General features: G+C 33.7%; 2 protein-coding genes and 1 long non-coding RNA gene across 3 annotated transcripts; all 3 read right to left on the bottom strand.

The window, feature by feature from the left end:
* LOC107060866 (uncharacterized) lies at positions 1–847 on the bottom strand. Its single transcript, XR_001473580.1, has 2 exons — positions 627–847; positions 1–537 (listed from the first exon to the last, which is right to left on the bottom strand). It is a non-coding gene; the product is annotated as an uncharacterized lncRNA (long non-coding RNA).
* Positions 848–2,363: 1,516 nt separating this feature from the next.
* LOC102586489 (nucleolar protein 14) lies at positions 2,364–11,667 on the bottom strand. Its single transcript, XM_006348597.2, has 14 exons — positions 11,379–11,667; positions 11,162–11,296; positions 9,506–9,641; positions 8,147–8,226; positions 7,110–7,169; positions 6,796–7,008; positions 6,344–6,472; positions 5,172–5,837; positions 4,639–4,831; positions 4,347–4,540; positions 3,837–3,938; positions 3,533–3,672; positions 2,965–3,243; positions 2,364–2,864 (listed from the first exon to the last, which is right to left on the bottom strand). The coding sequence occupies exons 1-14, from the start codon at positions 11,601–11,603 to the stop codon at positions 2,594–2,596; spliced, it is 2,823 nt and encodes a 940-aa protein (XP_006348659.1). The 5' UTR covers positions 11,604–11,667; the 3' UTR covers positions 2,364–2,593.
* A 6,087-nt stretch (positions 11,668–17,754) lies between these two features.
* On the bottom strand, positions 17,755–19,443 carry LOC102586821 (uncharacterized). The gene is made up of 3 exons (XM_006348598.2): positions 19,067–19,443; positions 18,437–18,522; positions 17,755–18,269 (listed from the first exon to the last, which is right to left on the bottom strand). The coding sequence occupies exons 1-3, from the start codon at positions 19,398–19,400 to the stop codon at positions 17,952–17,954; spliced, it is 738 nt and encodes a 245-aa protein (XP_006348660.1). The 5' UTR covers positions 19,401–19,443; the 3' UTR covers positions 17,755–17,951.
* Between the last annotated feature and the right edge of the window lie 3,901 nt (positions 19,444–23,344).

The following is a 23,344-nucleotide window of genomic DNA, read 5'->3' on the forward strand; positions in this document are numbered from 1 at the left end:
TATCCAAATCAAGCAACTTATGCGAAAGAGTCCTGACAAATGATAATTCAAACGAAATTCCACATTTTTTAACTAGGAAACGTTCGATTTTCATTTCGATTTACAAACTCGTGTAATACCCTCCTAACTTCAAATTCAAAAAGAAAGGAATTACAGACGGTGGGCATGGTGGTGCAGCCAACACAATACACATTAGTACATTCCTGTAATCAGGGGCGGAGCCAGTGGAACAATTGAATCGCCTTTGTTGAAAGATTATAGATGAACTCTAGTATATATAAGATGTTAAATTTTTCATACGATCACTGACTTCAATAATATTTTCTACGACGCATCATCCCCACATTTCTCCTATTATTATTTCCTCTGCAGCAGCAACGACAAATTAAGGACAACAAAATCACAATCAACCCAATTGAAATGATAAATCCTACTGGGGAATCCATCAACATCTTCAAAATATCTTCTATTGATTTTATCTTCTCCATTACTGCTGTACCTCTTACCTTCAATTCACCTCTTCCAAATTCCATCGCTCTACTTACGACGACAACAACAACAACAACATATTCAACGTAATTCCACAAAATTCAATTGAAAAATATCAGAATGTACGCAGATCTTACCTCTACTCTTCGATTCAAGACTAATTCGCCTTTTAGTTTTCTCTCTTTGATACAAACTTTTTTCAGATCAATAGTGTACATAAACAATTTCACAAGGTTTGATATTAATTTCTCACCTAACTTTCATCCAACAACATTAATTATTGGATCGATACAGTTGGATTGTAGATGCATCTAAGCCTGTCCCACTTCAATAAATACTCTCTCCGTCCCAATTTATGAATCTTTATAATAATTTCACATTACTATAAAATAATTAAATTCATAATCAAATATTTATAAAATTCGAAATACAAACACATAATATACAAAATTACATAAATCCACTCCATAAGTGATATCACGATACCTTTATTTTTAACTAAAGGTTTCGAGTCAGAACTTAAAAATTAAATAAAATAAGTAGATATCAAATACCAAATAATTATACCGAAATTAGTTTTTTCGGGAGCGGAGATCGCGGAAATAGGATTTAGGACTGCTTTCAAAACTACGCCTTGGTATCCTTACATTATTCCTTCCCGGAGCTTTCATCGTCTTCCCATTTCCGCCGTCGCCGTCGCCGCCGCTGCAGCACCGGCGGAGGAACAAAATCAGCAGAAATCCGATTGGAATGGTATAACGAAGTGGAGCGTTTCGGATCGAATTTATGGAAGTAGATATCAGTGGAGGAGCTTTTTCCATTAACCAGTCAGATGAGGTTCGTACGAACGGCGTCGTTTTGACGACAATCTCCTTCGAATTTTTCAGTAGCCAGTCGGATGAAGTTCACACGAACGGCGTCATTTTCACGACAATCTGCTTCAAATTTTCCGGTAACCAGTCGAATAAGATCCGTGCATATTCCCATACGAACGACGTCGTTTTTAAGACGATCTCCTTTGCGTTTTCCACCATATTCATCTCCTTCAATTTCTCCACTGCAGCTTTTGCTACGCTCTCTACGTTCTCCATTGATAATTTCGAGGGAAAAAACAAATTCTCTGCTCCGATTTTCGTTTCTCTCACTCTCTGTATGTGACGACTTTTATTACTACTACCTTCACCTGATATTATCAGTTTAAATATATATATATGGTTAAATTCATATTTATGTAAAGATGAAAAGTTATAATTTTATGTAATGATGGATTGATTCCCTAGAGGATAAGGATGAGAAAAGGCAAAAGGTTTTACCGTTTGAGAATCAATTATACATGAATTGCGTCTTTATCTTATTTTGTTTTTGTTTACCTTCTAACAATTATTATTGTATCTTTTTTATGATAGTTTTACATCATATATGATTTGTACGATATAATACCATGCATAATTAATAAGGCCCATGGTTTTGGTAGAGGCTACATATTCCACTAAGGGTCCCTTTTTGTCTCTCTTTTTTCAAAGTTAAAAATTAAAAGTGTACTGTAAATCTGAATGTATATAATATAGTAGTACTACTTTTCTTCTTTTAATTAAATTGTGTTACTTTTTTATAAAAATATATTTGAAAAATAATATGTTGGTAGTTACATTTAGCAGTAAACCCTTCATTTCAATATTTCACCTGATGTGCAAATATATATCCAACGTTAGATGGTAAGAACAAATATATGTCAAAAAGTATGATGAGGGACCTTTTCCCATTCAGAAATATAAAGTAAATGTAAATTTAACTGTCTACAATTTTTAATTGTAACTACATCAATAATAATAAAATTTAAAATGTGTATAATAATTAGTAAGAGATTAAAAATCTATTAAAACTAATTTTAATTAATAGTAACAATGAATACATATAGGTTAGTAACAATGAATACATATAGGTTTGTGTGTGTGTAGCTGGGGATGGGGGATTCCCTACATGATTTTGACTGGAATTCAGTGGGAATTCAGAACATAACAAAGCCAAGGAAAGGAACAAATCCATACCAAAAGATGGGAAACTTTTGAAGATCAGATTTTCAAGTAACAACTATAAGCTAATTTCATCTCCTTCTCTTCTGTCCTTTTCCCTTTCCCAATTGCCCTGATTTAAACGCGTGCTCTTGTTCTTGAAGAAAAGCCAGATCTTTCCCATACTTCTCAGCCTTTTCTGCGGCGAGTAGGGCTCTTTCCCTTTCCTTCGCCTTGGACAAGAACTCATTGTCCTTGCGTAGTTCACGCACAGCACCTTTAGCTTCCTCTTTTATACGTTTCCTCAACTTTTTCTTCTCAGCACGTTCACGATCTGGATCATAATCTCTACCCTTGACATAGCTGCAGAGGTAGAATGATCACCAGATAAGTAAGGCTCAATAGAAAACAAGTAAATATGATTTGTTTAATTAACGATAAGGCAACAAGAAGAGTATCTTACTTCTCCTCAAATTTCGGATTAACCATCCTGATGGGTACAGGTTTTTTCTTCCGCATTTTCAAAGGTTGACGCAGCATGTGATGTTCCTGAGACTCTGTGTCAATTAATTGAGATACATCCTTCATTTTCTCCCTTAATGCCTCTGGAATATGATTTTCTCCGGCCAATTTGCATAATAATTTTGAAATTGGAGTGAAGATCTCAGGAAAAGAAATAAGTTCCTTATATACATTGACAAATCCTTGCAGGGTTTCCAAAACTGTTACAAGCATGCTAGCCCTGTATGAGTAAACATTTAATCGCATTCAGTTCAGTAAGTCCCAGAAAAGAAAATTAGAAGTAGAATTTCAAGACCACAAAAATGTGTGAGCGAGCGAGATACTTGTTATGTCAACTAGCTTATTGCCAATCATAATATTGGGAAATAAAAAGTTAGTATGACAGATCACATCTCGAATAGACCTAGGCAAAGACTTATCGAACATATTTATAATTTGTCTCGTAACATAGAGCCATATTCAAAAATTTAAGGTTTGCCCATATGCATGTCCACGGAATACTAACTGACCTGTAATTATCAGACTGGAAATACTGAGAGTCCTCTGGTAAATCCACTAGCTCAAGAAAATCTAAAGAATCGATCTCCACGTTGCTACTGCGTATGCAAAGCAAAGGTTCAAGTTCTTTGATCTCCATAAGGTTATTCAACTGCAGCACAAGAAGATGCTTGTCAATTTACAAGTGGAAGGAAGCAACCCGAATACAATCCAATAAAAATAAAAAGTAATTGCAGAATGAGACAAGGACAAATAGTTAACAGCTTCAAGAATTAAACTAACAAGAAAGACTCAGAACCTTCCGTTAAGACAAACCTGTATATTTTCAGATCGATGTTCCTTGTCCAAAGCTGCCATCAGCAAAGTTTGAAGAAATACTATAGCCTCAGGACAAAACTTCTGAGATTGTTTAGTTATCTGCAGGGCAAGATGTTGATAACCATAAGCTTAGAGAATTAAGTTCAAATGGTCATTCTGTAATTGCAAACATCATCAACCAGGAAGAGGGGCAAAACAAAGAAGATAACCATAACTACCTTCAAAGATAGATGAATTGACGAAATTAGAACAAGGAGGGTAAGTTGCAGAAGTTTACTATGGCGCACAAAGTATTAGTAAGGTAACAATATATACTGGGCTAAGACAATCACTACATATCCAGAAGTCCATAATGCTGTTTTGATTAAGTTGGAGATTATACAGGTGGAAACCATATGTGCTCCACCGGCACATAATACTCTACCAAACAAAATCCCAGCACCCTTAATTCAAACAAATGATCAATTTCAGTGCATGGAAGACAAATGAAACACCATATCCACTTACACTTAGCAGCAAAGAGCACAAGAAGGAAGCAATTGCCATATCTCTTCCGCAAATGATGGGACACCGCATTAGGTATTCACACATAAGCAGTATAGCAGGAGTCATGACACAATGGCGAAAATCAGAGCATGGAAATATCATGGACCAAAGCTTCAACAGAAAGATGGTCTTCAAAGATGGCCAACTGCTTTTTCCTATGAGGATGGACCAAATACACAAGAGGTAAAGTCAAGAAATGTAAGTTGAGATAGAAAGAACAATTAAAGGAAACAAACAGGACATCAAAGCAAACCTGTAAGCTTGATATCTTCACAAAACTGTGTCCTTGTTCTTTGTAGCCTTTGGCGAGCACATATAGCTGCAAAGTATGGGGTCGCTGCACTCATCTCCATCAGAGGCTTTACAAGCAAGTTCAAAAGCTTGAAATTCAATGGCTTCTTATTTGCCAACACAGCAAAATATTGCAGCAACACCCCGTAAAATACCTGATGAAAGAAACAAGCTACTTATAAAGCAATTGTGGTAGTAGAAACTTACCTCCCCAAAAAATGACTCATCTAGTTCTGACTACCCATAACCTTATCATCTAATAGTACAACATGCATTTTTTATCAACCTACAGAGATATTCACATGAGCAAATACAGTTGCAACAACAACATACCCAGTGAAATCCCACTATGAGCAAATACAGTTAAATGGTGAAATACTCCTAAAAATTCAAGGCAAGCCCTCCTACCATTTGTTCACAAAAAGGAGAACGGAGAAAGCCTCAAAGGTCAAACATCAATCATAGAGAAATTACAGTGAAAACAGATTATCATACTTGCATTTTCTTTTTATTCTCTGCCGCAACAGTTATTGCATTGAATGCACGAATTCTCTTGATTGCTTCAATTACTTGATCATCAGAACAATTGTCTATCAATGAAGTAAACTCCTCCAGGGTTTTAGGGGCTTCAATTGTATAGGGAAGTTCGCTTTGTTGATGTTTCACTGTGGTTTTTTCTTTTTTGGTTTGTAAAGTGCCAACTTCTTTTCCCTTGACGACTTCCTGCTTGTGGTCCTTTATTTTCATCACCTTCTTAGCATCATCACCAGAACCTTCATCATCATCCTCTTCCTCAGTATCAATAATATCATCGTCACTTTGCTCCCAGTCCTTAATAGTCTGTGTCTTTCCTTGTTCATCATCAGACTCATCACTTTCTTCATCTTCTCCATCGTCACTTCCTTCATCCTTACCATCGTCCTCCTCACTCTCTGAATCCCCAGTAGAAGCAGCATCTTCACCCTCAAGTTCACTTTCTTTCTTTCTCAAGATTTCAGCAATCCACCCCAACTTAGTTCTAGGAGCCTCCTCAAGATCGTCCCCAAGATCATCGCCAGATATAGTCCTTGGGTCTTTGATCAATTTGCTGTCATCATCAGATGCGTTGCCATCTTCATCACTCCCATCATCAGCAGCAGCCATTCTCTTCTGACGTTCTTGCTGAAAGAATGAAAAAAACTTTGATTCGTAAATATAAATATCTACTATAGCCAAAAGAGAAATGCTCCTTCATCCTACCAAAGTATTAAATCTTTGAAATAATAATCCAGCTAAACGTATTCTAGTTTAGAACATTACCATGTGAAAGTGCACAAAGCAAGCAATCACTACTACCACACAGTAGGCAGTTTCATGATGAAGGCATTGAAGAACACTATTGATGATGCAAGAACACCAATTACCCAGCAGACAATAAGTCATACATTACAACCACTAGAAAGCACACAAGGATAATATCACAAAAGGTATAATCAAATAGAAACAGGATCCTTGATCCTCAAAAAGAAAACACTTGTCCAAAGGAGTTGAGTTAGTTTAGAAATTAATTGTGCAATTTACTTGTAGAAATGTAACCACTTTCTCCATCTTAGCACCAAAAACTGTCATTGTAATGTATGGTATAAAGAGACACAAGGAACTCTTGTTTCTGCCATAGTGCATCATACCTCCAACAATTCCAGCCGCTCTTTCTCCTCCTGTGCAATTTCTTCTGGAGTCTTTGTCCGGTTTGATGGGCGAGCACGAATATCCAGTGCCATCTCACTAACAAGCATCTCATAAGTGTCGGGCTTTTCCTGAAACCAATTAGGAAGGTAAAGTGGCCAACATAGACAAATTTAATATAATCAAAAGAAAATTTATTGGTAATTGTTCATGGATAATGCACTATAACCTAACAAAGATGGAGAAGAAGATTTTATTTGAATTTTACTCTATAGGTAGGTATCGGCGGGGCTTGCGTAATTTAGTTGTAGTTAAGGCTGAAGTAGCGCTTTTGATTTTAGAAGATCTACTGAAGTACCAAAGGCGAACGGGGCTCGGCACATGAAAGGAGGAAAGACCAGGATGCACAGTATTCAGGAATGTTTCCGGCAATAAAAAATAAACCCAATTATACCTTTCCAATAGGTCCTTTTCTGGGAGCATCAGCTACCTCATCTTTCTTCACATTACCAACTGAAATGTTCTTGTTCACAAGAGCCTTCAGAGCATGTATCTTGTCTGGTTGGGTCAGCGACAATAAGGCTTTCGAATTCACCAGTGATGTGAAGTCTTTGTCCAATTGTTCAGTTAATTCATCATTTTCTTCTCTGTCCTTCGCTTTTTGGGCCTAACAAGGTAGGAAAAACAAAAGAATTGTCAAGCATATGGCAGGTAGAGATATCATTCCCTTTATCAGATTGCACCATAAGAAATCAAACAATAACAAACCTTAAAGAATTTACTCTTTTGAATGATTTCCTCCATTACTTCTTTCTTGCTTTTCTTCCTCTGCAATAAGATGGTACACCAAATCAGAAGCAGAACGACACCTGTGTTGCAAATAAAAAACAAAGAATATTTCGAGACATGTTCGTGAACTATGGACTATCATCCCATGCAAAATGATGCATGCTCCCAGAAACAAAGTAAGAGCCTGTTTTCTTCTGTTAATTATGTTTTGTTCTTATTCTCTCTTCCGGAAATTATTTAGGTTTTCAATGGCAGCCTCTAAAGTTAGTGCTCTTGTATGTAATTATCATGTTACCCATGTTTAAATGACATCTTATTAGAAATATAAGCTAGTAATATCATCAATCAAAACTTAACACCATCAGCTGACAGATTTGGTGGAACACAACAATTTTTTTCAATTGTAAAGAATTTATTTGATGAAATTGCACCAAGCTGGTGCTTCTCTGTACAACCAAAAAGAATATCTCAGCCCCTATACACCTTTCATAACTTTTACAATTGTAGGGTACTGCAGAGATCTAGAGCCTGATTGGATTGGCTTTTGGCTTAAAAACAAGTGCTTACAAGCACTTTTTTATTTACCCAAACACTACAAAATTGCTTCGAAGCTATTTTGGCTTAAAAGCACCTAAAATAAGTCAATCCATTCAAGCTCCTAGAAATGCATCAATAATATGTATTTAAGCAATTAACACCGAAAAACGAAAAGATATAGACACTAATATTTGATCTTGTGTGTAGATGCAGCCCTTCCTTTAAAACATATTTGATTTCTTTCCTTTCATATGACTCAAAAAATGCATGGAGCAGCAATTTAAGTTACAAGGTGAAATCAGGCCAAAAACATCTATATCTAAGTACCAAACTAGTCAGAATAGCAATTAAGTGAGCTCTTAATTATAGGAGGGGCCTAGAGGGAGAAGCATATCTTCTTAGAAGCTAGTCAGCGTAAACTCCAAAATAAAGCAGGGAATATGCATCAAGAGGGGGCAAAAAATGAGGAAGCAACTAACATTTTCCTCTGCTTCCATAGGACCTGTTTGGGCATTCTGAGATCCATGAAAGTTAAGTTGTCCCAAGATAGCTGACTTATCTGCACAGAAATAGACAGCCGGTATGAGGAAAGAAAACCATACAAGAACGGTTTATGATGCTTAATAACAGAAAATACAAGGTTTGGAACACTACCACCTTCACTAGAAAAAAAAAAAGATATTGATGAAGTATGAAGCCTATAATGGTTGTAATCCTCTGGCTAGCAGCCAGATTAGGTTTAAGAAGATGGTTTTTCTTCAACGGTTTTTCTCTTTTTATTTATTTTTTGAATACAGAGTGTATCTTGTATAACAAAGTACAGCAAGAAGATAGTACAAGTCCAAGAGTGTCAAGACCATCAGCAGCTTTCTCCTTTGCCTAAAACTTGTGTTACTATATAAGGGTATAAGGGACTTGAAAGTATTTTTCTACAAGGTAAATAATTTATTAATAGTCAAAAGAATCTCAAGTAAACAATAGTACATAAAATATTAGAGCATCTATAACATCCAAGCATACCAGTTCTTATATACAAACTGGAACTTCACTGGTGAAGGAAAAGAAACTGGGAATGAGAGGTTATTCCTCAAATGTACATAGTAGGTCTCCACCCCATCAAAAGCTCTATGGTTTCTTTCAAATGTACATAAACTTAAGACTGTTATGCATTAACAACCAAAATATAGGGGCATCTGACAATAAAAGAAAAAAGGTGTCTTTAGTCCTTACCAGTCAGGACATAGAGAAGGCCAAACAAAAAGTAATATACATTATAGCTATCCTACCCTGATTCAAGAAGTGAAAAAGTACTCTATTGAACCAAAGAAAATGACCAACTTTCTTGGTCTATCTCGAAAAGTTCAGCGCATGTTCTTGAACAAAAATGTTTTCCCCCTCTACAATTTCAAAGTATCCTAATTGATATGATTTGAATTCAACATGACATCTTGGCAACAAATAACTCCATTTTTGTCATATTAAAATCCCATCTCCATAAACCAAGCTACTATGCCATGAATTAGCAAAAGTACCGTGTTAGTTGATGTACTAGTCAATTAAAAGATTCCGATTCACAAGTAATTGATTTGGTTAAGAAGCAGGTGTATCATCTAATTGTGGCAATTTGGGTTAAACTATTTTAGACATAATGCTGTTAGCCCTGCCCAGGCTTAAAAAAACAGCAGGCATTATCTGTATGTATGTTTCATAATTTTTTTAATAAACATCTAGAAATAAGCAAAAGAAGGGAGTTGAAAAATGCAATATTGCATGATAAATAAACACTAATCTATTCGCCAGAGAAATGAGAAACGCAACACAAGAAGGGTTATTCTCACCATCTCTCCCATAATCCTCCTCGTCCTCATCAAATGGGACTTCTTCATCAAAATCATCTCTTCCCAATGAGGCACCAATTTCAAAGTCCTCTTCATCCTCATCTGATAGGTTATACTTGTTTTTCTTCAATTTCACCTACATATACAGAAAATAAAAGTAGATAATTGTCAACAACAATAGCATTATCAGATAAGTTAATAAAAGTGAACAGTACATTAGTAAAAACATGCAACCATTTATCTCATAAAAAAGACCTGAACTAACTACTTGCTCAATGCGCATTGAAAATTAATGATGGTTGCTCTGGAGATTCTAACAAAATGAACATGCAAAGATCCATTCGTTTCCTATTTCTTGGCTCCATACTTTTCTTTCTTTATCTTCGTTGTTTTTAATTATGGGATCATTAATTTATTTCAGATCATACTTTCAAGGTTGGGTTCATTATGGAGGGTCGAGCCTTCACCTTTGCATTGTGTAAGTTGGGCCTATTCAAATATAGAGACATGCAACTTTTGCTTTTGGTATTTGGCAAAGCTTGTTTATTTTGAAGGAAAAATCACTCTCATGCTAGTGCTCTAATCTTAACTCTTCATTATTTAGACTGCCAGGCTAAAAAAACATAGGTAACTAAATCTTCTTGATTGCCATTGAAAGAACACTTCTTTAACATCTACATATGATTTTTTTTTCCTTCAGAAATGAGTTTGTATTATTTTCCACTAAAAAAATCACTATTTTATGCTAACGTGATGAAGGGAGAACAAATTTTTCCCCTGGTCAAAAACATATGGGCAATACAAAAAGGATGTTGAACTTTTGAAGAATAAGTTGTTACTTTGTTTTATGACAATGATGTTCGGACCGGCTTACACACACCTCTCGACTGTTCCACCAGGTACTATCTCTCGTGTACCCAGTAACTGAAGACCGAAACTTAGGTGGATGGAAAAAAACACCTAATATTATTTTATCCCGTTGGGATTTAAACTTGTAACCACATGGTTCTCCTCTCACTTCATTGACAATTAGGTTACAACTTTGGACACCAATTGTTAATTCTAATTATAGAACTTGTCACCAGGGTGAAACCTACTCCTAAACTTGTCAACCATAAGGCCTCAGGTTCAAAATTCTAGCAGGGTATTCCAGCAGAGAGTTACCTGATACATGTCGTGGTGAGAGCTAGCAAGTACACCACGGAATGGAATTAGTCGAGATGCTCACTCTTATTTTAAAAAGAACTAGAATCTGAACATAATGAGCATCGTCGTAAACAGAACTTTGAGAGCCACAAAATCATCTACTCCTTAAAGGTTTTCCTTGGAAAAGAGTTTGAACTATTTTCTTTTTTTGAAAATGCAGAGCTTGAACTATTTTCCATCAGAAATTACGTTATAAAAATCACTACTTTATGCTAACATGATAAAAATAGGATGGCAATAGAACGGGGCAAGGGCAAGGGCAAGGGCAGGGCGAAACCTTAACAGGGCAGGGAAGGGCGGAATCTTAACTGAACAGGTGAAAAACAGAAAAATGCTAAGCTTCACCCGCTCTGCCCTATTGCCATTAAAAATCACTACTTTATGCTAACATTGATTGTGAATATGAACAAAATTAAACCATTGGCCGGGAAGAAAACTTCCATAACTAACCTGCCTCTCACGCTGAGACCTCATAATGGCTTTATCAAATTCACCAAGTCCTTCATCATTCTCTCCAATACGCTTATCAACAAACATAGATGATTTCGCACTTTGCTCATACTCCTTCAAAAGCGTCTTCTTCCTCTATTATCACAACAAAACTAGAATATCAAACTCTCAAATCCCTAAATTAATGAAAATCAATCAAAAAGGTACAATTTTTCACCTTTTCAATGGCGGAAGAACGAGCTTCACCAATTCGTCGTTGTTCACCCTTGCGTTTCTTCCCAAGTATATCAAATTTGCGTCGTGACCAAATCGTTTCGAAAGGGTTCTCTTTTGGAGCTTTGAGCTTCATGTCTTTGGCTTTAGGACCTGACTTGCTACTCTTCTTCATCTTCTTCTTCTTTGATGAACTGTCGCTCTTGCTAGTTTTTGCAGTTTTCGCCATTGTTGCTTTGCTGCTAAAACCTCAGAAAAAAGTTAATACAAGGGTTTAGCAGAACTCTAATGGAGAAGACAAGCAATATCATAAAAACTTTATGGGCTTTTGTATTGGATGCTGTCGGGTTGGGCTTTTGACACTATTTGACCCAAACTTTTCTTTTATGGACCTATCTGCACATGACCATAGTTAGCAAAATTAGAGCCCTAATTTTTGAAATATTGAGAAAATTATTAAATATATTATATATATATATATATAAAAAGGTGTTGGCCAAAATGCGAAGGTAAATTTTATAGTGGTGGTTAGATCGATATTGTTGTATGAAGTAGAGTGTTAATCAGTCAACAACTCTCATGCCTGGAAGATGCATGTTGCGGAGATGGATGTGTGGTCATACTAAAAGTGATAAGATTAGAAGTGAGGATATTTGGGATAAGGTGGAAGTGACCTCTTTGGTGAAAAATATGAGGGAAGCGAGATTAAGATGGTTTGGGCATGTGAAAAGGAGATGTGTAGATGCACTAGTTAGGAGGTGCGAGAGATTGATTATAAAAGGTACAAGAGAGGCAGAGATAGGTCGAAGAAGTATTAAAGAGAGGCGATAAGATAAGATATGACGCAACTTCAGGTTACCGAGGATATGACCTTAGATAGTAGGGGTGTTGTAAACATGTATTATGGTAAAAGGTTCATATGTAGTGTAGTGTTGTCTTGCTAAGGGTGGCTGATGTTTGCCATTGTATTAGTCATATTATTGTAGAACTTGTTTTAGATTCCCCAAACTTTACTTGAAGTGAAACAATTCAAAATATTTTAACAATTTATGAAAAATTTGCCATTAAATATGGACTTGTTTGAATCTCAAAATTCGAAAACGGTCACATAAATTGAAATAGGAATATAATTTTTAACTTGCACATATAAGAACTCTTTTAAATATTATAACAAAAAATGAAAATGCATAACGCTTTCACGCTATAAGGCTTTTTTCTGTATGTTGTTCCCGGTGAATGGTCTCCGCCTATCTCCGATCAAATATATATCAAAAACCAATCTTCACTTTCAATCAAATCCAAAATGTTCATCCAAATACATTTTTTTTTTTGTCCCAAATTTTGAGTGCGCCCGTGTTTATACAAGTTTTTGCGTTCTATGTTCTGTATTCTTGCATTATTACCATGGCAGAAACTAATCAGCTTTTTTCGCTTCCAAGTTGCATTCTTGTGGACATACTTTTCAGATTACAAAAAATTTCTATCCATAAAGCTTGGAAAGACTTTTGGGTTTTAGTTCTCGTATATCTGGAGTTCTCTGAAACTCGAGATGAAAATGGAATAAGTTTTTTACATGGGTCTTTAAAGAACTACACTATTGAATACGTCTCTAATTGATTTTGAAGTTGTTAATTGTGCATTCCATCCTGTTGGCACAGTAAATTGGTCTTTTCTAAAGTTTTTATTTATTTGGCAAGTTAGGATATCCCAAGCTTGATAGTATGCTAGAAGGTTCTCCCAACCTTATTTCTTTACGAAAGAGTCGTTCATACGTTCAGACTATCGGTTCCATTTGTTTATAGTTTAGATTAAAAGGGATTGCGTATTATGATATATCTTGGAAGCTTAAGAATGTACCATCTGTTCAAACGGTTTTTCTTTGTTTTTTAGGCAAACTTTACTGATATAGAGTATGAAAAACTGAAATAGAACAACATAATGTAAAGACTTTACACACTTCAGGTTTTTTCATCTTGCAAATTCACTATTAGATTTGTGACAGAACGTCAAGGGTTTGAAAATATTGATGAGGAGTTATGAAAGCAGCATGAGGAAGCATCTTGATTTTGTGGTATGGTTTGGATGTAGAGTTACAAAATTTGAAACACTATCTCTGAAATTCGTGGAAATACAGTATATGGAAGAAGCCTACGAATTGTCTTAAGTAATTTTCTGTAACGCGTCTCTCATTCATTTTGAAGTAGTATATGTGCCATACATCCTGACAGAGTTATTTGGCTTTGCTAACATCTCTATCGATTGGGGAAATCATGGCGAAATGGTCTGGTGGACCCTTATACTTGTATCAGTTTGTATTCTGAACCCTTCTACTTACCCCTTTGTCATATGGACCCTTAAACTCAATTAAAATGGGACTTTTAAGCCCCTCCAACCATGTGTGTAGCTCACTCTCCTTTATATAATTGACATGTCATTTCCACGTCAGATATATTAATGTCACATCATAATTATTTCATAACTGTTTTTAAAAATTATTAACCAAAATTATTTAATAATAAAATAATAATATTTTAATTTATTATTGGGATTTTTAATTCTCCCTATTTTCACTATTTCACGACCAAAAGAAAGTCATCGCCGACGTCGTCGCCATTTTTGCCGGCGAAATCACATATACTTTCTCCCTCACCCGTCTTCATCTCCGCCACACAACATCACTATTTTTCTTTCCTCCTTCAACCTCCACAGTAACAACAAGCTAAGCCACCCCACAACCAAATCTGACCACCGCACAACCAGATCTGGCCAAACTTTTCGTAATCCAACGCCGACTACTATTTTCACACCCCAAATTGCTTACAAATACAATTTCACAACAACCTCTGCCGTGAAATACGTCGAAATCCACCCAAAATTCGCCTGAGATTTTCTTAGGTTATCGAAACCAATTGAAAAAGACAAGTTTAAGGGATTAGAAGGAGACGATTGTTGTGAAAGATTGAAGATGGGGAAGAATAGGAAGTCTTCATCTAATTTCATAAAAATATTCAACAATTACTTTTCACCATTCAAAACTATCAGATCTTGACACTTTACCCTAGAAAAATGAAAAAAATGACAAATCAAGAACAATGTTGACAACAAAAGAGGTCAAGATTCTCATTAGACATATTTCTTCCGACAACTATGTTTATCCCATCAATTTTCTGAATTTTCCTTTGCTGATTATGTTCACTTTTTTTGCACAATTTCATTTTTAATTTGGGGGAAGAGAAAACGAAAAAGAAAAAAGAGAAAAAGAAATTGTAAAGGAGCGAGGAAATGGAGAAAGAGAAAAATGGAGGTCTAGGTGGGGAAGAACAAAGTGATGGTTGAATAGGAAAAAAGAAACGTGGATGGGTGGGGGAAGAAGAAACAAGTGAAACATTTATTTTTAATTTTGTTTTCTCTTTTTATTCAATTTTCTTTTTCTTTTAATTATTTTTAATTAAAAAATTTATGTCTCTACGCTCCTTTTGCGCGTGGAATCACGTATTTATTCCAGCTCATTAATCAAGTTGCCACATAAGCCTGATCAACAGTCAGAGGGGCTTAAAAGTCCCATTTTAATTGAGTTTAAGGGTCCAGATGACAAAGGGGTAAGTAGAAGGGTTCAGAATACAAATTGATACAAGTATAAGGGTCCATCAGACCATTTCGCCGGGAAATCATTGTATCCCAAGATTGTTTGGATACTATCCTATAAGGATCTCCAAATCTTATTTCTCTAACCATTGATAGAGTCGATGGCTTTGCTAATATAAGTTTGAAATCAAGAAGGTTAAGAAAGATGATATTAGTGTGTTATGAAAGAGACGTGCATACAGTCACATTATTGATACCATTTGTTCATAGTTTAGAACTAAAAAGGCTGGTGTATTACGATAATCCTTGGAACCTCATGGATGTAGCATCTATTCGAACCATTGTTCTGTGTTGTCGAGCAGACTTCATTGATATAAGGGAGGAAGAACTGAAGACAGCCACACAATGTAAGTGTTTGTTTCGAATACTTCAAAATCTATTTTGGACTGGGTCTCTTAAGCTAGGAATATGGTGTGGCCAATGTGTCAATATGATGGAAGAAGAACTGAAAACAACAACAGAATGTAATTTCCTGTTTCAGACTATGTATTTGTATTAGAAAATTAAATAAATATATATGTATATTAACTTGAAAATCCCCTAATAATATTGATTGACAGTTTAGTGGTAATGAGTTATAAGGAAAGGACATTGGGAATGCTTTTCACACCCCTCTATTTATACTACACACTTAGGGGCTAAGATGCAAATAAAAATTGCTACATAAGCCCTACATATTTACAAATAGGTCATTCTTCTAAAATACTCTACAAGCTTAGAATATTCTCTCGGACATTCTAGAGTCTTTTCAAAACCTCTCCATAACTCTAGAATCTTTTCAAAACTTCCACATAACTTTAAAATCTTCTCACTAAGGCTAACACACTTATGCTTCCTAACTGGTATGATAATGTGGTTGGTGTTTGCATTGTATTAGTTGTATTAATTCAGATCTTGTTTTTTATATTATTTATCATTGTTTATTGTTTCCAATAATCTATCCTAGTATGTTGTTTATTGTGTTTCGATTATCTCACTATTTTTTTTTATTTTGTTCCCTTCTAGTAGACTTTGCACTGTTTCTTGTTTCTTTCTATATTTTCTTCATTGTCTCCTTCTTTTTTGTACTTGAATTTGTTGCACTTGAGTTTAGGGTCTTTCGAAAACAATATTTCTACTTCCAAGAGGTAGTGATAAGGTTTACATACATTCTACCTTCTCTAGACCTTGTGAAATTTAATTGAGTATGTTATTGTCAGAGGCGTATCCAGGAGGGGGTCACCGGGTTCACGTGAACCCATGCTTCCCTCCTGAAATCATATATAGTAGTGTTATATTTTTTAAAAATATTTAAATATAGTTATGTGAACCCACACTTAAAGTATTATACCATGCGATTATGTTGGGTGCACCTCTCTAAGTGAGGTTAAAAAATTGAATCTTTTAGTTATCTTGTTTTATTTTCCTTTTTAAAATTGGGTAATGTCTCTCTAAGTGGTTTGGCTAGGTAAAAATAACTTTGGACCTATAATTTTAAAATTTTAATTATTTTTAGTGATAAGAATCTAAATATTAAATCGATCAAATTTATATCTTAGATCCACATTTTTGTAATGGTGCACCCATCATCTCAAAATCCTGGATACGCCTCTGGTTATTGTGTTGGAACCCTATAACAAAGTAGCCTCTTAGTCCGACGACATAAATGACTTAAGCTTTGTTATCCTCCTTGATAAATATTTGAATCCTCTCGGACACTTATAATAGTTTTTTATATTTATACTTTTATATCTCTAGGAACTCATAAACTTCAAATGTTAGATCCATCTCTACGTTTGATACTCACATTGAGCCCAATTAAATCTGTATTCGCATATTATAGAGCACATTTCTAGGAACGCTCCCAACAAAAAAAATATTTATCCTCAAGGCTCGAACGACGGTTAAGACCACTCCCAACATAACATGAGTTTTTAATGAACATAGCTTATTTATTGAATGTTATTATTATAACTATCACAAAATTTCCTTTCTTAACCCCAAGCTCTAATTCTCCACTACTATCTACTAGCCTTGACCCTTCACATCCAATTATGTTGAATTATTGAGTGATATTTTTATCGATCTAAGTTTAAAAAATGTACAACCTCTGATTGCTTTGTTGCATCTCTTTGTGCAATGATCAAATTTTTTATAAGAGGGATTTAATAATTTTTAAGATAAGATAAAGTGAAAAATTATTATATATATGGTCATAGAAGAGTTTAGAAAGGATTTAATCATAAGATGAGAACTTTAACGATTTAACTTGTATGTACAAAAATAATGACGGATATAGCCAAGTGGATCAAGAGATCGGATTGTAAGGTTAAAAAGTGGAGTAATTTGCAAGGGATTCCAAATTGATAAAAGTGATCTAAAGAAGAAAAAATGAGTTAGTTAATATGTCCTACATGTCTACACTTTAGGGTTATTATTTCTTCAAAAAGCTCAAATGCCATGTGCTATCATTTTTCTCATTTGGCCCTTTCTGTTCTTTGCTCATGAATATTTTTTCGACCCGGAATTGATCCTCCCTTAATGCCTTTTAAATTAACCTATTAGATAAGTTCTGCCTAATATAGTTTATATCTCATGTGTGATTTGCAGACTATTAAACGGTAAGGAATTTTCTATTTTACCAATTATTACTACATATATGTCAAATAGCTTTATCCACTAAGACTTAAAAATAGAAAATTAATTACCAGGTGTCGTTATATCCTTAGTCAAAATAATTGATAATTTAAACTTTATCGATCATCAAGATTTAATACTATTTTTATAAGGCGTTCAACATTAAAAAAAAATAAAAAATTAGACAAGACACATTGCTCAATTATCTTTTGACTCACTAACTTTCCAATCCATATAGGTCACTATAATTATGAATTTACAAGAAGCACACTATAAACTAATTAAGACGGAACTTTAATTAAATTCATATTTATAATCAAGCCAAAAGCCAAAAATCCTTTTGTCTTTTGGTAGTGATCAAGTATCCACCAAGTTTTTTACTTTTTCTCCTCACTGCAATAGCCATACAACTAGCATTCTGAATACAGTACTCCACCACTCCTCCACCACCACCGCCGCCACCACCAGCAACCACCTGACCGCCATGGGCCCACATCATAATCAAACGCCACGTCATAGACTTTTTCTTCTGGCCTAAGACTAGAAGTGACACGTCATGTTTTTTGGACTCTTCTACTATGATTGGACCTTTCTCTTTCCCTTGTGCCACTGCCACTGCCACTTCCACTTGAATCTGTCATCACGAAAGATTTAACTTATATATATTGACATGACAGTAAAAAGTTATCTATATTATTAAAGTAATTTTGTTTGTTTTTTTTTCATTTTTAATTAGAATATTTATCTAATTAAAAGCATAATTTCTAAGTATTTAAAACTGCAAATTGATGGATTACACACCTCAGGTCTTTTCATCTTGCAAATATTCTTCATGGAAGCAAGAAATTCGAAAATTCTTGGATTAATTTCCTTTTTAGAATCTTCATCTGCAACAAAAGAAGGCAAACTTTAATATAAAATAACAAATTGAGTACAAAACTTCCATTAATATATAGAACCTCCATTATTAGCTAGTTCCACTTACAAACAAACGAGTTTAAGTTATATAGATCGTTCATATATGTAAAACAAAATATTTATACCATCATATTATAATCTAAAAACATATATATTGAGACATGACAAATTACCTATACTAACATTGAATTAATACTGTGAAAAATTTCTTACATTGACGATATATATAACTTAAAATGAAAACGTAGCATAAATGAAATAGATCAAATTTACACACTTGAATTATTGGTTTTTTGTGAGTTACACGCATCAACTATCATTTTTTCCTTTTTTCCTACCTGAACTATCATGTAACATTTTTTATGTCTTAAAACACGTACACCTCAACCATCAGTTGTTCTCTTTTTCTATATGAACAATGCGATAAGGTGATTACTCGATAGTTCAGATTTGTTTTTGACCATTAGCTTGAATAAAAACAAGTAAATAAAGAAGGCAAAAGACTAAACTAACCTTGTTTAGAAGAAGAAGAAGGTTTAGTAACATAGAGAAGAACGAGTAAATCATGGCTTTGAACAGTATGAGTTAATGCCCATTGCAATGCATTTTTGGCTTCAAGGCTTGAATCTACTAAAATCATTATTTTCCGGCCAATTACCGGTGTCGGTTTTGCCACGTCATCACCGGCGACAACTTTTTCCTCCGGCGCCGATGCCGGAATTATGGCTAATGAAGGATCATTTTTTTCTTCAATAATATTATTTTTGGCTTGTATAGGTGGAGAACGAATTTGAACATGAGGCCTAATTCTATTTAGACAAAAATTTGGCATTCTTGTTCTCCCCATGTTTAATTATTTTTATGATTTATGTGATGAAAAATAGTTCAAAGTTGATATATTTATATAAGAAGAAAGAAAAAGAATGTGGCAATAATCATGTGGTAGTTAGAAGAAGAAATGATAGCGAAAAGAATTCATCATTTCACTTTTCTTTTTTATAGCTTATTTTATATATAAAAAAAAAAGAATGTTATAATTCAGTTTAATGAGGTAGGGATAAAATTTGCGTACATTTTATCATCAATATGTTATTGTTGTTGTAGCTAGGTTTAAGTTCAAGATATCGATGGTGAGAAAGTATACAATTAGCACTACATCAAAAATGATTCTTAGCGACAATTAATTAACGCAATAACTTAACTGTCACTAAAAATGTATTTTTAGCGGCATTTAACACTCTTTGTAAATGTCCCTAAAGTCTATAGCAACACTGGATCCAATGACAATTAATTATTGCCGGTAAAGGCTTTATCACTCTTTATTAATGTGTATATTTATTGCCGCTAAATGTAGTTTTTGTTGTAGTGTAAGTCTCTTGAAAATAGTGTGATCAACTGATTATATTTACTAACGAGTTAGTAATCTGTTATAACATATTAAATTCTAGTGATTGCAAAAAAATAATAAAAATTAGACTATTAGTGCATATTATTGGGTGAACGAACGAAGTTTAAATTTATAGCTGAAAAAAGGAGGATCTTCACAATTTAAGGTATTGCTACACTTAAATTGACATGATATGATACGTTTAAAATCATAAAATTAAAAAAAAAAATCTATATTCTTAAAATTTAATATCTGATTAAACTAAGACACATAAAATAAAGCGCAATGTCAATTAAAGTGGGGTTTCTTCATTAAGTATTTTTTGTTGCAATGACTAACCCCAACTTCTAGTATGATGAGACATTGGGCCATGGCAACTTGTTTTTATCTTATGCCATGTACCTTTTATTTTATTTTTTCTATTCTTTTTTTATTTAATCATTTTTTTCACCTTTTATAACCTTTAATTTGTTCCTTTGTGGGACTATTTAGAACGTGAGTGTCATGAAGATGTAGGGCCTTTTTCATCCTTAATTAGGATTAATAATTATTATTAGTGTAACAACTGCTAATACTTTATTGGCAACTTTAATTTACCTTGCATCATTCATGGATTAATTAGTTAGGATGCTTTATAAAGTCTGAGTTAATTTTTACCTTTACTTAGGAAAATGATAGAATGACCTTAGTGTTTTCAATTTTTCTTTTACCATTTAATATAATTATATACGGATTTGAGTTATATATATTGATAGTGTAAATAAAAGCACTCTGAAGTATATTTCGAGTCTACAAGTTACGTGTGTCTTCTTAAGGAATTATAATCCCCTCACTATTGTTAAGGATTTGAGTTACTTCCCCTAAAATAAGACGGGAAATATATTTATATAATAGCAGTAATTATGTAAATTACAGAACTCCAACGAACTCAACAACTGCGTCAAATTATACGACGCTTAATTTGTTTTCGGGAATGAAGGGAAGAAAGAGCATTTTCTATATCTCAATATATAAAATCTGAGACAAAATTTCTGAATTTATAGACAACGAAAAAGTGAGATGAAGAGGTGTAATTGCATTCTCATTCACATATAAAAACTTCCAACATATAGTTTGAGTATCGATTTAACGGAGTCTAGTAACTTTGAGCTAAATCTTGATTAAAGTTTTAAAATTAAAAAAAATTAAATCTTAAATCCGTCTCTCTAGTGTAATAAACACAAGTATAATTCTATGACCCCACTATGAGAGCACATTTTTTGTCGGCAAGATTAATTTTATATGTTATAAACTAATTAAATTAAGTATAATTATACAATCTCTGACAAGCTAACTTCATGGAGCCAATTGAGACTAATCAGTATGTTTTAACGGATATATACAGAATTCCCATAAACTAATTATTGAATTTTAAAGCAAAGTGTATAATATATGATCATTTCTTTCTAGCGCATGGTTTGTTTTAATTATAAATAATTTTGGGAGCCTTCGTATTCAATTTATAATGGAGTCTGATTAATTTATATTTACGAATTTCAAGATTTATTTTTGTGCACCGTGGGGGGTTCAGAGGGGGCATTCTGAACAAGATTTTACTATTTCCTTTGACCCGACTCCTGAGCCCAAAATCTTTGATTATAATGATGGAGGGATCTCAATCATTCTATCACAATCCACGTTTATTGAATTTAAGTAATATATATTTATTTGTCAGTGTAAATATTGTAAGATTCAAATTCTACATTTTAAAGGAGCTTACATTATGGCAAAGTCAGAAATTTCATCTAGGAATACCATAATTTAAAATATATATGTGTAAAAAAATAATTTTTAACCTATATACTTCAAACAATTTTCTTATGTACATAATATAATTTTTCGACGAAGGGTGTTCGACTAACCATCTTGAACTATACGTAGCTACGCTACAGCTTACATATATATTCTTTAAATAATTTGATAGTGTAAAAATTATTTACCGTCATAAAACTTGGACACTATTTTAATTGTACAAATAATTGGAAAGTCTATCTGGCTGATGTGAAAACTGGGTTATATAAGGGGAAACAAAAGAACAAAATATCCTTTACTTAGATTTTAAGTCACTGTACCCATTGTCCTACATATATATTTGTATTCATTTTATTATAATATATAGTATTTTAGAAAATTATATGATCTATGAAAGAGCCTCTGGCTTTAGTTTGAATGTCTTTATCCTTTTACAGTATTTATCACGAGCAAGACATTACACCATATCCTAAAATTGATGTGTTAACCGTTAGAGAAATGTGGAAATTAATTTATTTGTATTTGTCACGATCTAAGTTCATGAATATACTACTCATCCGCTTTAATCTAACATGATCTCACATGAGCGCTTCAAAAGATAAATGTATGGGTACCTGATCGAGTCTTAATATAAAAACTTATGTTATGTCCTTATATAGCACTTCATTTTTCTTCTCTTTTTTTGTTGTGTGATTTGTCTTTAACGTCATATCATATATATTCTTTATTCAAAAGACTTTCAATTTATTTTTTTGATCCGTTTTCTGTCATGAGCGTCACAACACTTATAATAGAAGCTAGTATTTTAGGGAAGATTGTTGTATTTGTCGTGTTTTAGGATATTGTTACCATAGTTTTAGGTCAATTGTATACTTTCTATATGTACTCATGTAGTCTGTATAAAACGATAACTAACTAGCTATCACATGTTAAAATTTCAAAGATATTATAAATAAAAGAGATAAGTGGTTAAAACACACCTAAACTATACCTTTTTTTTGAGTTTCATACCCGAACTATCGAAAGTCTGAGAAACACACCTAAACTATTACATTTTATTTTGAAAAACACACCTCAAGTAAAATATGATAGTGTGTGTATTACACTCTCTCAATTATTATTTTTTAAATGCCACATAGATTGCCACATGGAAACAAATTCCACCATGTCAAAAGATTAAAGTTTAACTTTCAACATGTAGAAGCATCTTTCTCTGTTCTCAGTTGAGTCTCTTTGGTGTGTGAAAATTTGAGTAAATTTAGGGTTTTCACTATTAATTCACAAATTCATCATGATTTCAAGGTTAGTTACTCATTTGTCAAAAAATGTTAGGGTTCTTATTTTCGTCTCAAAATAGTAACGATTTTGTATAATTTTTTAGGTTTTGATCCACACCATCTGAAAAGAGTTGAAAGGAGAAGAAATTGACTACATAAGGTACTCTTTCTTTACTCCTGAACTTAATTTTCGTACTGGTGGCGATTTTTAGCTACTGATTTCATGAACAATAGTTGGCTTATTAAACTTTGCATATTTCAATTGTTCTAAGGTAATGGACACTAAGTACGTAAATTTGAGGTTTCACATCGGTGGTATACTTGTGAGTGAGGTAG

The sequence above is a fragment of the Solanum tuberosum genome, unplaced genomic scaffold, assembly GCF_000226075.1.
Source record: "Solanum tuberosum cultivar DM 1-3 516 R44 unplaced genomic scaffold, SolTub_3.0 scf00103, whole genome shotgun sequence".
Classification (NCBI taxonomy): Eukaryota; Viridiplantae; Streptophyta; class Magnoliopsida; order Solanales; family Solanaceae; genus Solanum; species Solanum tuberosum.

Excerpts from the sequence above, each read along its gene's own strand:
- LOC102586821 (XM_006348598.2), bottom strand. The coding sequence starts at position 19,400 with ATGGGGAGAACAAGAATGCCAAATTTTTGTCTAAATAGAATTAGGCCT. Across the intron at positions 18,523-19,066 it reads TTCTTCTTCTTCTAAACAAG|ATGAAGATTCTAAAAAGGAA; the intron begins GTTAGTTTAGTC and ends CTTTTGTTGCAG. Across the intron at positions 18,270-18,436 it reads GCAAGATGAAAAGACCTGAG|ATTCAAGTGGAAGTGGCAGT; the intron begins GTGTGTAATCCA and ends TCGTGATGACAG.
- LOC102586489 (XM_006348597.2), bottom strand. The coding sequence starts at position 11,603 with ATGGCGAAAACTGCAAAAACTAGCAAGAGCGACAGTTCATCAAAGAAG. Across the intron at positions 8,227-9,505 it reads GGAGGATTATGGGAGAGATG|ATAAGTCAGCTATCTTGGGA; the intron begins GTGAGAATAACC and ends ATTTCTGTGCAG. Across the intron at positions 2,865-2,964 it reads AATCCGAAATTTGAGGAGAA|CTATGTCAAGGGTAGAGATT; the intron begins GTAAGATACTCT and ends CTACCTCTGCAG.